We start from the raw sequence: 14,602 nt of genomic DNA, 5'->3' as shown, positions 1-14,602 counted from the left end.
CAAATGGCTGTGGAATTTAAATTCAGTTCATAATCTGGAGTTGAAACAAAAAACATCTAACCATGAGTAATGATGACTACAAACTTAGTGTGTTGTTGGGAGGGAATAAAACCCAACAAGTTCACTGGTGTCCCAGAGGGGAGGAAAACCCCCTCGAAGGGAGGTAATTGAGGGCGATGGATCCCCGCGCATGCGCTGTACCGGCAGTTGGATCCCAGAGCATGCGCCGTTGGGGTTGAGCATGGGCTGCACCGTGGGGGGCGGGGGGCGCAGGTGTGGTCTCGGGGCATGCGCGGCACCGGCGGTTGGGTGCGGAGGGATTCGGGGCATGCGCGGCACCGGCGGTTGGGTGCGGAGGGACTCGGGGCATGCGCGGCACCGGCGGTTGGGTGCGGAGGGACTCGGGGCATGCGCGGCACCGGCGGTTGGGTGCGGAGGGACTCGGGGCATGCGCGGCACCGGCGGTTGGGTGCGGAGGGACTCGGGGCATGCGCGACACCGGCGGTTGGGTGCGGAGGGACTCGGGGCATGCGCGGCACCGGCGGTTGGGTGCGGAGGGACTCGGGGCATGCGCGGCACCGGCGGTTGGGTGCGGAGGGACTCGGGGCATGCGCGGCACCGGCAGTTGGGTGCGGAGGGACTCGGGGCATGCGCGGCACCGGCAGTTGGGTGCGGAGGGACTCAGAGCATGCGCGGTCCCGAGTGCCGGTACCTGACTGTCGGCGGGTTTCGGGCGCCCGCTCCCTCCTCGCACTCGCAAACGGTGAGCGGACTCCGCCACGTTCCCTCGGCTCCTCTCTCTGCTCGGCGCCATGGGGAGGCGAAAGAACCGGCCTCGGAACCGTGAGAACGCCGACCGCAAGCCTGTAGGTATTGCCCTGCGACAGTGTCCGTCAGCGACCCTCCAACCGGCCCTGGGAGGCTGCACCTCCTTCTGCTGCGCTGCTGGCACCAAACTTTGTCTCTCAAACGAGGCCGCACAGATTAACCCCACGCTCTCACCGATGGTTTCAGGCTCTTTCCTCGGCCTCCTCTGGTTTAACTCCACGTTGCTGAGGCACGGTGGTGTAGCAGTTAGCGTAACGCTATTACAGCGCCAGCGACCCGGCTTCAGTTCCTCCGGGTGCTCCGGTTTCCTCCCACATTCCAAAGACGTATGGGGTAGGAAGTTGTGGGCATGCTATGTTAGTGCTGGAAGCGTGGCGACACTTGCAGGCTGCCCCCCCCCCCCCCCAAAACACCATGCAAACGATGCATTTCACTGTGTGAATCGATGTACATGTGACTAATAAAGCTATCTTAGTGTTACAACACTATCTGGCTACAACTTTAAGATCTTTAGAACTCACGTGTACATCGAAACATGACGATGAAATGCATCTTCTGCATAGAGTGTTCAGGTCGTCATGCTTCCAGCGCCAACATATCATGCCCACAACTTCCTAACCCATTCTAGTTTATTTTCCACTCTTCCCCTCTTATCACAGGGAGTAGGGTTTTCACAATACTAGTTGTAAAGATTGCTGGCTAAATAGGTTACCGCGATGCTATTACAGCACCAGCGATTGGGGTTTGATTCCCGCTGCTGTCTGTAAGGAGTTTGTACGTTCTCCCGTGTCTGCGTGGGTTTCCTCCGGGTGCTCTGGTTTTCTACCACATTGAAAACACGTATGGGTAGGTTAATTTGGGTTTAAAATGGGCGGCACGAACTCAGTGGGCCGGAAGGGCCTGTTACCATGCTGTAAATAAAATTTAAAAAAAACACTCTAATGCTCCATCTAATAGCAGAGAAACAAAAGACTGCAGATGCTGGAATCTAGATGAAAAACATGATGATGCTAGAGGAACTCAGCAGGCCAGGTAGCATCCATAGAGAAAAGTAGGCGGTCAATGTCAGGACAGCCTTGAGCCGAAACGTTGACCACCTGCTTTTCTTCACGGATGCTGCCTGGCCTGCTGAGTTCCTCCAGCATCATCGTGTCTTTCTCCATCTGTAGTGTTTGTATCAAATCTCAGAACAAATCACAACAGGACTGGAGAGTGTGGGGGTGTAACTTACGGAATGAATTATTTGGATTCAGAAGTTGTAGTTGGGATTGTCTGCTCTAATGCATAAGCATGTGGCTGGCCCCAGCCTGTTGCAGTAGTGGACATGAGATATCTGTATCATCATTAGCCACGGGAGAGGTACCAAAGGACTGGAGAGTGGCCAATGCTTTACCTTTATTTAAGAAAGGCTGCAAGGACGAGCCAGAGAACTTGCAGGTTGGTGAGCATAATTTCAGCGGTGGGGAAGTTACTGAAGAGGATTCTGAAAGAAGGGATCTACATGCATTTGGAAAGGCAAGGACTGTTTAGGGATGGTCAGCATAGCTTTGTTCATGGGAAATCATGCCTTACAAATTTGTTTGAGTTTTTTGAAGAGGTGACCAAGAGGATTGACGAGGACAGGGAGAAAAATGTTGTCTACGTGGATCTTAGCAAGGCCTTTGACGAGGTCCTCCTGCAAGGTAGGCTGAACTGGAAGACAGGATGAGCTAGCCAATTGGATACAAAATTGGCTTAGCGGTTGGAATCGGAGGCTGGTGGTGGAGGTATTTCTTCAGATCGGAGGCCTGTGACTAGTGGTGTGCTGTAGGGATCAGTGCTGGGTTCACTGTGTTTGTCATCAATATTAATGATTTGGATGAGTATATAGTTGGCATGGTTAGTAAGTTTGTGGGTGATTAGCGGTGTAGTGGACAGTGAAGAAGGTTGGAGACTGCACGTGCGGGAATCTGGAGGAACTCACGAGATGCTGGAGGAACTCAGCAGGTCAGGCAGCATCTATGGAGGGAAATAGACAGCTGATGTTTCTGAATGCTTCGGTCTAGATGATGGGTCTTCACCCAAAACGTCGACTGTCCATTTTCCTCCATAGATGCTCCCTGATCTTCTGCGTTCCTCCAGAATCTTGTGTTGCTGAGTGAAGATGGTTATCTAAGATTACAACAGGATCTGGATCAACTGTATAAGTGGGCCAAGGAATGGCAGATGGAATTTAACTTGGGCAAGTGCAAAGTGGTATTGGTTTATTATTGTCACTTGTACCGAGGTACAGTGAAAAACTTGTCTTGCATACCGATCGTACAGGTCAATTCATTACACAGCGCAGTTACACTGGATTAGTACAGAGTGCATTGATGTAGTACAGATAAAAACAACAACAGTACAGAGTAAAGTGTCACAGCTGCATTTAGTGAAGTTAAACCAGGGCAGGACTTGCACAGTAAATGGCAGGGTCCTGTAAGTCCTAAAGTGTTGGAGAATAGAGAGACCTAGGGGTACAAGTACATAGTTCGCTGAAAGTGGTGACACGGGGGACCGCTGGCGAAGAAGGCATTTGGCATGCTTGCCTTAATCAGCTAAGGTTTTGAGGACAGGGTTTGGGATGTCATGTTACAGCTGTACAAGATGTTGGTGAGACCGCACAAGTATCGTGCACAGTTCTGGTCACCCAGCTGCAGGAAGGATGTCATTAAGCTGGAAAGGTTGCAGAAAAGATTCGCAAGGATGTTACTGGGACTGGAGGGCTTGAGTTAAAGGAGAGACTGGACAGGCTGGGACTTTTTTCCTTGCAGTGTAGGAGGCTGAGGGGTGACCTTGTGGAGGTGTATAAGATCATTGAGGGTCATAGATTAAATGAATGGTCACAGTTTTTTTTTCCCCAGGGTAGGGGAGTCTAAAACTACAATGCATAGGTTTAAGGTGAGAGGGGACTCGAGGGGCAAGTTTTTCCACAGAGGGTGGGGGTATGTGAAATGAGCTACCCGAAGAAGTGATAGAGTATAATCATAGAGTAATACAGCATGGGAACAGGCTCTTCAGCCCAACTCATCCATGCCAACCAAGGTGCCCACCTCAACTCCTCCCATTTGTCCACTTTTGGCCTATATCCCTCTAAACCTTTTCTATCCATGCACTTTGCCAAATGTATTTTAAATGCTGTTATTGTACCTGCCTCAACTGTTTTCCCTGGCAGCTCATTCCATGTACACACCACCCTCTGCATGAAGAAGCTGCCCCTCAGGTCCCTTTTAAATCCTTCACCTTAAACCTATGCCCTGTAGTTTTTGGTTTCCTTTCCCTGGGGCAAAAGATGGTGCATTCACCCTATCCCTGCCCCTCATTATTTTATACCCCTCCATAAGGTCACCTCTCAATCTCCTACATCCTAAGGAATAAAGTCCAAGCCTGCCTAACCTCTCCCTGTAACTCGGGTCCTGGCGGCACCCTTGTAAATCCTCTTTGCACTCTTTCCAGCTTAATCTTTCTTATAACAGGGTGACCAAACTGTGCACAATACTCCAAGTGCAGCTTCACCAATATTTAACAAACATTTGGACAGGTGCATGGATAGATAACACTTAGAGGGATATGGGCCAAATGTAGGTAATTAGGTAACTAATATGGCAGGGGGATGGGAATCCATGCAGAAAGACAGAGGGAAGCAAAGCAGAGACAAAAGCAAAAGTTAGAAACGAAAAGTATGAGTGGAGTGCAGAAAAGCTAAATGCATAAGACACAAAGATTACTAGATTCTAAAAGGACAATGAGTGTGAGGCCACTGAATGCCTGTAGTATTCGAAACAAGGTCAGTGAATTTGTAGCATAAATCAGTACAAAGGGGTATGATTTAGTAGCCATCATGGAAGTGTGGTTGCAGGGTGGCAATGATTGGGAATTAAATATTTGAGGGTATCAGGTAATAAGTAAGGATAGGCAGAGAGGTGGCGTAGCATTTATAATTGAGGATGAGATCAGGGCGATAGTGAGAGACAATATAAGATCTAAGGAGCAGAATGTTGAATCCATCTGGGTAGAGATTAGTAATATTAAAGGGAAAAAAATCGCTGGTGGGAGTTATCTATAGGCTACTGAATAATAACATTACAGTGGCACAGGTAATAAACCAAGAAATATCTGATGCATGCAAGAATGGAACAGCAGTTGTCATCAGGGACTTGCACATAGATTGGGTGAATCAAGTTGGTCGAGGCAGTCTTGAGGAGGACTTAATAGAATGTATCCGTGATAGCTTTCTTAAACAGCATGTTAGTGAACCTACGAGGGAACATGCTATCTTAGATCTGCTGCTGTGCAATGTAACAGGTAAAATTAACAATCTTGTAGTTAGGGATCCTCTTGGAAAGAGTGATCACAGTATGATTGAATTTCTCATACAAATGGAAGGTGCAATAGTTGGATCTAAAACCAGTGTATAATGCCTAAACAAGGGAGACTATAACAGGATGAGGGAGGAGTTGGGTAGCGCAGACTGGGAACACAGGCTGTATGGTGGTTCCGTTGAGGTACAGTGGAAGACTTTCAAAGAGATTTTTTACAGTGCTCAACGAAAGTATATTCCAGGTAAAAGCAAGGACAGTAAGGGTGGGGAGAGGCAGGAAACAAAGGAAGACATCAAACTAACAGCTCATGCATACAAAGTCACCAAGAGTAGTGGGAAACTGGAAGACTGGGAAAACTTTTAAAAAGGAACAAAGAACCACTGAGCAAGCAACAAATTAAGGGAAGATAGATTATGAAAGCAAACTAGCACAAAATATAAAAGCATATACTAAAAGTTCTTATAATTATATGAAGCAGAAAAGGGTCACTAAGGTGAACATGAGTCCCTTGGAAGGTGAGGGGTGAGAATTAATATTAGGTAATGTGGAAATGGCCGAGGCCTTGAATGACTATTTTGTGTCAGTCTTCATGGTGGAACTTGCCAAAGAGAGATGTTATGGATGCGATGGGAGGTGAGAACCTCGATACAATCATTAAAGAGGTGCTGAGCAAACTAGTGGGCCTAAAGGTAGACGAGTCCCCTGATCCTGATGGAATGCACCCCAGGGTACTGAAAGAAATGGCAGAAGTTATAGTAGAGGCGTTTATGATAATTTACCAAAATTCTCTGGATTCTGGCCAGGTCCCAGCGATTGGAAGACAGCGACTATCACGCCACTGTTTAAAAAAGGATGTAGGCAAGAGGCAGGTAACTATAGGCCAGTTAGCTTAATGTCTGTAGTTGGGAAAATGCTTGAAGGTATCATTAAGGAAGAAATAACGAGACATCTGGATAGAAGTGGTTCCATCAGGCGCAAACAGCATGGATTCAGGAAGGGCAGGTCCTGTTTGACAAACTTACTGGAGTTCTTTGAGGATATAATGAGCGCAATGGATAGAGGGGAACAGGTGGATGTTGTACACTTTGGATTTCCAGAAGGCGTTCAATAAGGTACTATGTAAAAGACTTATCCATAAGATAAGGATGCATGGAGTTGGGGGTAATGTATTAGCATGGATAGAGGATTGGTAACCAATAAAAGGCAGTGTGTCGGGATAAATGGGTGTTTCGCTAGTAGGCAATCAGTAGTGAGCGGGATGCTGCAGGGGTCGGTGCTGGGCCCATAGCTGTTCATAATATACATTAATGATTTGGAAGTGGGGAGACCAAGTGTAGCATATCTAAGTTTGCTGATGACACTAAATTGAGTGGAAAAGCAAATAGCGCAGAGGATGTGGAGAGTCTGCAGAGACAGGTAGATAGGTTAAGTAAGTGGGCAAGGGTCTAGCAGATGGAGTGCAGTGTTGGTAAATGTGAGGTTATTCACTTTGGAAGGAAAAATAGAAGATTAGATTATTTAAATGGTGAAAGATTGCAGCATGCTGTTTGCAGAGGGACTTGGGAGTGCTGGTGCATGAATTGCAAAAGATTGGTTTGCAGGTGCAACAGGTTATTAAGAAGGCAAATGAAATGTTGGCCTTCATTGCTAGTGGGATTGAGAGGAGGTTCACCAGGTTCATCCTGGAGATGAGGGGGTTAGCCTATGAGGAAAGATTGAGTCGCCTGGGACTATACTCACTGGTATTCAGAAAAGTGAGAAGAGATCTTACAGAAACATAAAATTATGAAAGGGATAGATAAAATAGAGGCAGGAAAGTTGTTTCCACCGATAGGTAATACTAGAACTAGGAAACATAGCCTCCGGATTTGGGAGAGTAGATATTTGGGATGGAGATGAGGAGGAACTACTGTTCCCAGAGACTAGTGAATCCGTGGAATTCTCTGCCCGGGGAAGCAGTAGAGGCTACCTCATTAAATATATTTAAGATACAGTTAGATTTTTGCGTAGTTGGGGAATTAAGGGTTATGGGGGAAAAAGCAGGCAGGTGGATCTGAGTCCATGACCAGGTCATCCGTGATCTTATTGAATGGCGGAGCAGGCTCACCGGGCCAGATGGCAGCCTCCTGCTCTTATTTCTTATGTTACTATTTCTTAAATGGGACTGGCTCAGGTGGGTAACTTGGTTGACATGGATGGGATGGGATGAAGGACCTGTTTCCATGCTTTATGGCTATATGACTGTATGTACAATATATTGATTGTCTATGGCGCCATACAAAAGAACTTTTAAATCATAACTATGGTAAAGATTGAAGTATTTGTTCTCTAGTTGAAAATAGTGTTCTTGCCTTTAAGTTGTATGATTCTTTGTATTTTACAGGGTTGGGGAGCTGGCTACCAAGAAATAATTAAAGAAAATAAGCTCTATGAAGAATATTACCAAGGACAAAAGATTGTTCCTGAGGGGGAATGGGATCAGTTTATGGCAACCATGAGAGAGCCATTGCCAGCTACTATACGGATAACTGGTTACAAGAGGTAACTGAATTAGAAGATAAATTACCTGAATTTTGCAGTTGCAATTGCAGTGATGCTTTTAATGTGCACTATTACTAAATTAAGCTGGATGATGTCATTTGGTTTCTGTGCATACTGCAATATGTGAAAGTCAGAATGTTTCTTTCTGTGTTGGCCTGTTCTGTCCAAAGCAAAAATATTGCAGATGCTGAAATTCTGAAATAAAAACAAAATGTTGGAATTACTCAGCAGGTCAGGCAGTATCTGTGGAGTATGAAGCAGAGTTAATATTTTGTTGACTTGAATGTTAGTTCAGCTAATATAAATGTTGATGGCAATCACTAGATTTTGTGAAGCTTCTTATAAAAAATATTCTTGCATTTTCTATCTGTTAAAAATTTCTCCCTTCTGTTTTGAAAAGAAGTTGAATTTTTTGTGGAGGTAGCAAGAAAGGGAATGTGGGCAGACTGTTTGATAATGGGCACATAATTTTTAGCAAAGACTTTGACAAAGTCCCACATGGCAGGCTAGTTTAAAATAAAAAGCCCATGGAATTCAGTGGAGAGTGGCAAATTAATTCCAAAGTTGACTTGGTGGCAGGGAGCAAAGTTTAATGGTTGATGGATAGGTTCATGACTGAAAGGCTGTTTCCAATATCGTTCCATAGAGCCATTTGCTGCTTGTAGTATGTACTAATGACTTCAATGAAGAGCGAATGATAAAGAAGTTTGAAGCTGATCAAGAGTTGACAGTGAGGAGGAAAGCTTTAGACTGCAGGAGGATAATGATGGACTCAGCAGTTGCACAGAAAAGTGGGAAATAGAAATGTGAGATGCAAGTTGGCAGATAGAGATTTGGAGAAACAGAAGGACCTTGAAGTGCATGCCTTGAGGTAGCAGGTTAAGTTGATAAGGTGATTAAACAGATTCTGTTCTCCATTAGCCCAGGTGTAAAATTTAAGAATAGGAAAGTTATTCTAGACTGAAATTGACATTAGTTAGACCACAGATCAAGTGTTGCATGCTCTTCTAGTCACCACCTAACAGGAAAATGCAAATGCAGCAGAAAAAGTGCAGAAATTTGAGAAAGTTGCTAGGACTAAATTTTTACCAATGAGGAAAGACTGGATAGGCTAGGTTTGTTTTCTTTGGAACAGAGGAGACCAATTTATTTGAGGTATATAAAATCGAAGGGGTATAGATAGACTAAATATGAATGACATCTTTCCCTTAGCAGAGGTGTCAAAAGTGTGATGGTGTGGATTAAATGCAGTTCCTAGAACAGTAAGTGGGGAGATGAGCCATATTTTCTTTTCAACCAGAGGGACTGGAACTTGCTGTCGAGAAAAGTGGTGGAGGTAAAAAACCTCCTTAGCACTTTTAGTAAGCACATTGATGTCCAGTCAAAGAGCAGTTACCTGTAGGGCTATGGACACAATGCCAGAACATGTGATTAAGTTGGGACAATGTTAATGACCAGCATAGAAGTGATTTGACTGAATTAATGGTGTCATATTTTGTGAGATTCTTTGAAAACAGCCAAAGTCATGAAAGTATTATCTTAAAGTTTTTTTTCTCCTTAAAGTTAATATTGCCTAACAAGATTGTCAGCATGGATACCGTTGGCCTAAGTGCATGCACTGTATTACTTTATGACATTATTTAAATTGAAAATGTAAAATAATAACACTTGTGCTGAATGACATTAATCTGGATTGATACTAAACAACCAAACTATGGTATTGCAGTGCTACAGATGGAACCATAGATAAATGCAAGTGGTGTAGCCTCCATGTCCTCATGTCATGCTGACTCAGTTTGTATGTTAAGTAGGCTGTTCCTGAGTACTTCTGTATCAAAATATCTTTTGTCATAATTCTATTTGTAACAAATTGGCCTTTCTCTTAGTATAACTTTTTATATCAATGCATTTAAAATTGAAGTTCTTTCCCAAAAGAGTTTTTTTTAAACTTAAAATGTATTTTCAAATTTTACTGAGCAAGTTCCTAGAACCTGTGCAGCTTGTAAATATTTTTAGAAGCAAGATAACAGGTTGCTTGCTGGAATCTGAAACAAAAACGGCACTATTGGAAGAGCTCAGCCAGTCAAACAGCATCTGTGGAAAGAGAAACCAGTTCACAGTTAAGGTTGAAGACCCTTCATCAGAATTTCACGTTTCTGATTAATGGGAATCTTTATTTTCTTGCATAAAATATTGTAACTTTTTTCTCTCTTCCTGTTTAAAGTCATGCAGAAGAGATTTTGCATTGTCTAAAAAACAAATACTTTCAAGAACTGCAAGATTTAGAGGTGGATGGACACAAGATTGAGGCTCCACTGCCCTTGAGCTGGTAAGAAATGTTCAAAGATATTAGTGCCACTGAAGTTATCTACTTAAGCAGACTGGTAAAAATGAAAATTTCTTGCGCAGGTATCCAAGTGAATTGGCTTGGCAAATTAACATCAGCAGGAAGATGCTGAGGAAGTCACCAGTCTTGGAGAAGTTCCATCAATTCCTGATTAGTGAGACTGAGTCTGTAAGTATTCAGGAATGTTTCACTTAAAAAGGCAGTCCGCTAAGAAGAAAAGGGAACTTCCACAAGTGTACAAGGGAATGAAATTATGTAATTTGGTTAATATAGAGTTGCTAAGATTTGAAAGACACTCCTGGAAAAGATAGTGGCATTAGGTTCCAAAGTAACCCCCTTGAAAAGGTTGAAAAGCAATTATTTACACTGATACCCTGCTTAGGTATACACCATAGAGCACTGTTTGTTATAGCAATTCCGATACTGGAAACTGAACAATCATGGGTACGTATCTCCCCTCCTATCCCTTTCTCGACCATGTCTTAGACAAGACAGGTCAGGTGACAGAAGTACGTGTAGGTGAGCATTTTGGGTCCAGTGACCATAATGTCATTAGTTTCAAGTTAATTATAGGTAAGGATGGGTCTGGTCCTCAAGTTGAGGTTCTAAATTGGAGAAAGGCCAATTTTGTGGAAATGAGAATTGATCTAGGAAGAGTGGATTGGGATGAGTTGTTTTCTGGCAAGGATGTGTTCAGAAAGTGGAAGGCCTTCAAAGGTGAAATTTTGAGAGTGCAGAGTTTGCATGTTCCTGCCAGGATTAAAGGCAAGGTTAACAAGCATAGGGAACCCTGGTTTTCAAGGGATATTGGCGATCTGGTTAAGAAAGAGAGAGAGGTGTATAGCAGGTATAGGCAACTAGGAACAAATGAGGTACTTGAAGAGTATAGAAAAAGAAAGAAAATACTAAAAAAGAAAATCAGGAAGGCAAAAAGAAGACGTGAGGTTGCTTTGGCAGATAATGTGAAGGTAAACCCGAAGGGTTTCTACAAGTATATTAAGAGTAAAAGGATAGTAAGGGACAAAATTGGTCCCCTAGAAGATCAGAGTGGTTGTCTATGTGTGGAGCCTCAGGAGACAGGGGAGATCTTAAACAGTTTTTTTGCATCAGTATTTCTTCAGGAAACTGGCATGGTGTATATGGGAGGAAGGGAAACAAGCAGCAGTGTCATAGAACATATAGAAATTAAAGAGAAGGAGGTACTTGCTGCCTTACAGTGAATAAAGGTAGATAAATCCCCCGGGCCTGACAAGATATTTCCGCAGGCATTGAGAGAGACTAGTGTAGAAATTGCAGGGGCCCTGGCAGATATTTAAAATGTCCGTAGCCACGGGTGTGGTGCCGGAGGACTGGAGGGGGGTAGTTCATGTTGATCAGGTGTTTAAAAAAGGCTCTAAAAGTAAACCAGGTAATTACAGGCTGGTGAGCCTGACATCAGTAGTAGGTAAATTATTGGAAGGTGTCCTGAGAGATCAGATATACAAGTATTTGGACAGCCAAAGGCTGATTAAGTACAGTCAGCATGGCTTTGTGCATGGTAGATCGTGTTTAACGAATCTTGTAGAGTTTTTTCGAGGAGGTTACCAAGAAAGTAGATGAAGGAAAGGCTGTGGATGTTGTATACATGGACTTTAGTAAGGCCTTTGACAAGGTCCCACATGGGATGTGAGTTCGGAAGGTTCAGAACACTAGGTATCCATGGAAAGGTTGTAAACTGGATTCCAAATTGGCTGTGTGGGAGAAGACAGAGAGGTAGTGGATGATTGTTTCTCAGACTGGAGGCCTGTGACTAGTGGTGTGCCTCAGCGATCTGTGCTGGGGTCGTTGTTGTTTGTTGTCTATATCAATGATCCAGATGTTAATGTGGTAAATTGGATCAGCAAGTTTGCTGATGACACTAAGATTGGAGGTGTAGTGGACAGCGAGGAGGGATTTCAAAGCTTGCAGAGGGATCTGAACCAACTGGAAAAATGGGCCAGAAAATGGCAGATGGAATTTAATGCAGACAAGTGTGAGGTGTTGCATTTTGGAAGGACAAATCAAGGTAGGACAATCACAGTAAATGGTAGGGCACTAAGGAGTGCAGAGGAACAAAGGGATCTGGGAGTTCAGATGCATAATGCCCTGAAAATGGCATCACAGGTAGACAGGGTTGTAAAAAAAGCTTTTGGCATCCTGGCATTCATAAATCAAAGTATTGAGTATAGGAGTTGGGATGTTATGGTGAGGTTGTATAAGACTTCGGTGAGGCCAAATTTGGAGTATTGTGTGCAGTCCTGGTCACTTAACTACAGGAAGGATATCAGTAAGATTGAAAGAGTGCAGAGGAGATTTACTAGAATGTTGCCGGGTCTTCAGGAGTTGAGTTACAGGGAAAGATTGAACAGGTTAGGACTTTATTCCTTGGAGCGCAGAAGAACGAGGGGAGATTTGATAGAGGTTTACAAAATTATGAGGGGTATAGACAGAGTTAATACAAGTAGGCTCTTTCTACCTAGATTAGGAGAGATAAGTACGAGAGGACATGGCTTTATGGTGAAAGGGGAAAGGTTTAGAGGGAACATTAGGGGGAACTTCTTTTGGTGGGAGTGTGGAACGGGCTGCCATCTGATGTAGTGAATGCGGGCTCACTCTTAAGATTTAAGAATAATTTGGATAGATACATGGACGGGAGAGGTCTGGAGGGTTATGGACTGGGTGCAGATAAATGGGACTAGCAGAATAACATTTCGGCACAGACTAGAAGGGCTGAATGGCGGTAGTGTTCTGTGGTTCTAGAGTGAATCATCAAGCAATGTGCATAATCGGTCTGTGAGGACTGGTGTTGTAAGGACTGGGTGAGAAATGTGAGACTCAGTGGTTCAGCCTTAACAGTGCGGTGAGTGCCAGGGACTGGCAGCAGCAGCTCCATGTGTTGACAGATTTCCTGGATCCTGCATCTTGATGGATGTGATGGAAGCTGTTGTCTTCCCCTCTCTTGTTTGGCTGCAGAGCTCTCCCTGGCCCAGAGCTTTCTTGATATTGTAACAAGCTCAGTGATAATGAACTCGCCTTGACTGTTCCATTATTCTGGAAGTGCTGACAGAAAGCTGACCCTCACTTAACTTACCGGGCACAAGTACAGTGTGGATTGAGCCACTAAGGTAATGTACAGTGGCTGTCTGCAAGGCATGATGTTGGACAACCTGGGGCAAATAGTGTAGCTGCATATTGCTAACTTGTGGGGCTTAGGGTTGCACTCTTGCTGGCACAGTGAATAAGGCCATTGTCACGGACTGGCTGCACATGCTACAAATGTTGATAGAGCACGTGGGAGAGCAGTTATTGGTGCTAGTTGTGTGTGCTTGTGCTCATTCTCATTTCTGAGAACATGCCCTTGGTGCTAAATGAGCTAACAACGTTTATACCTGAAGAGGAGAAAATTGCAAAGTTATAGAAAGAAACTGAGATGAAGAGCCACATTGTATAACTCTTTAAAAGAATTAGCACCAGAACAATATAGAACAGTACAGCACTGGACGGGCCATTCGGCATGTGATGTTGTGCCGATCCTGATGCCAATTTATACTAAATGTTCTCCTCCTGTGTATCATCCATATCCCTCCATTCCCTTCATATTCATGTGTCCATCTAAAAGCCCCTTTAAATTCCACCAAGCTGCCTGCTTCCACTACTACCCCTGGTAACCTATTCCAGGCACCTACCACTCTGTGTAAAATAACTTGCCCCTCATGTCGCCTTTAAAATTCTCCGCCTCTAACTTTGAAAGCGTGTCCTCTGGTGTTTGACATTTCTACCCTGGGGAGAAGATTGACTGTTTACCCTATCGATGCTTTATGATTTTGAAAGCTTCTATCAGGTCTCCCCTCGGTCTCCGAATCTCTTATAGTTCATACCCTCTAATCCAGACAGCGTCCTGGTAAACCTCTTCTGCACAGTCTCCACATCCTTCCTTTAATGGGGTGACCAGAACTGCACACAATACTCCAAATGCTATCTGACTAAAGTTTTATACGGCTGCAACATGACTTCCTTACTCTTAGACTTAACACCCCCACCAATGAAGGCAAGCATGCCATATGCCGCCTTTACTACCTTATCCACTTGCGTAGCCACTTTCAGTAAACTATGGACCGGGACCCTAAGGTCCCTCTGTACCTCAGTGCTATTAAGTGGTCTACCATTATTTGTATACTTTCTCCTTTCATTTGACCTCCAGTTGTTTCCTTCTATATATTATTGCATTATTGTTTCCTCCTGTGATTTTTATAACATTTGTAAATTTAAATATGCACAGATTAAAGTTAAAGATGTCTGCATTCTATCCAAAGTAACCTTCTGGTTCTTTATCACCTGGTTACTGTGCCACTTGTCTTTTTAGTTTGTTGTGGTGATTTGAGGTTGTAATGTGTTTTCAGTTAATTGTTGTCTTCTTTCTCCAGGGAAATATCAGTCGGCAGGAAGCTGTCAGTATGATCCCTCCTTTGCTTCTCGATATCAAGCCTCATCACAAGGTACACAGGATAGAGTCATACAGCTCAGAAAC

The 14,602-nt window shown here is 44.0% G+C and overlaps 1 protein-coding gene across 1 annotated transcript in view; it reads left to right on the top strand.

Annotated features, from left to right (window-relative positions):
- The first annotated feature begins 417 nt into the window (after window positions 1-417).
- Window positions 418-14,602, top strand: part of nsun2 (NOP2/Sun RNA methyltransferase 2) — a 34,628-nt gene continuing 20,443 nt past the window's right edge. Inside the window, exons 1-5 of the mRNA XM_052016525.1 lie at window positions 418-866; window positions 7,552-7,709; window positions 9,934-10,038; window positions 10,119-10,224; window positions 14,499-14,570. Coding sequence (XP_051872485.1) covers window positions 813-866; window positions 7,552-7,709; window positions 9,934-10,038; window positions 10,119-10,224; window positions 14,499-14,570 — 495 coding nt within the window. The 5' untranslated portion in view covers window positions 418-812. The remainder of the gene's footprint in view (window positions 867-7,551; window positions 7,710-9,933; window positions 10,039-10,118; window positions 10,225-14,498; window positions 14,571-14,602) is intronic.

The sequence above is a fragment of the Pristis pectinata genome, chromosome 5 (genome assembly GCF_009764475.1).
Source record: "Pristis pectinata isolate sPriPec2 chromosome 5, sPriPec2.1.pri, whole genome shotgun sequence".
NCBI lineage: Eukaryota > Metazoa > Chordata > Chondrichthyes > Rhinopristiformes > Pristidae > Pristis > Pristis pectinata.
The sequence above is the reverse complement of the archived record's forward strand: the minus strand, read 5'-3'. Positions and strand labels throughout refer to the sequence as shown.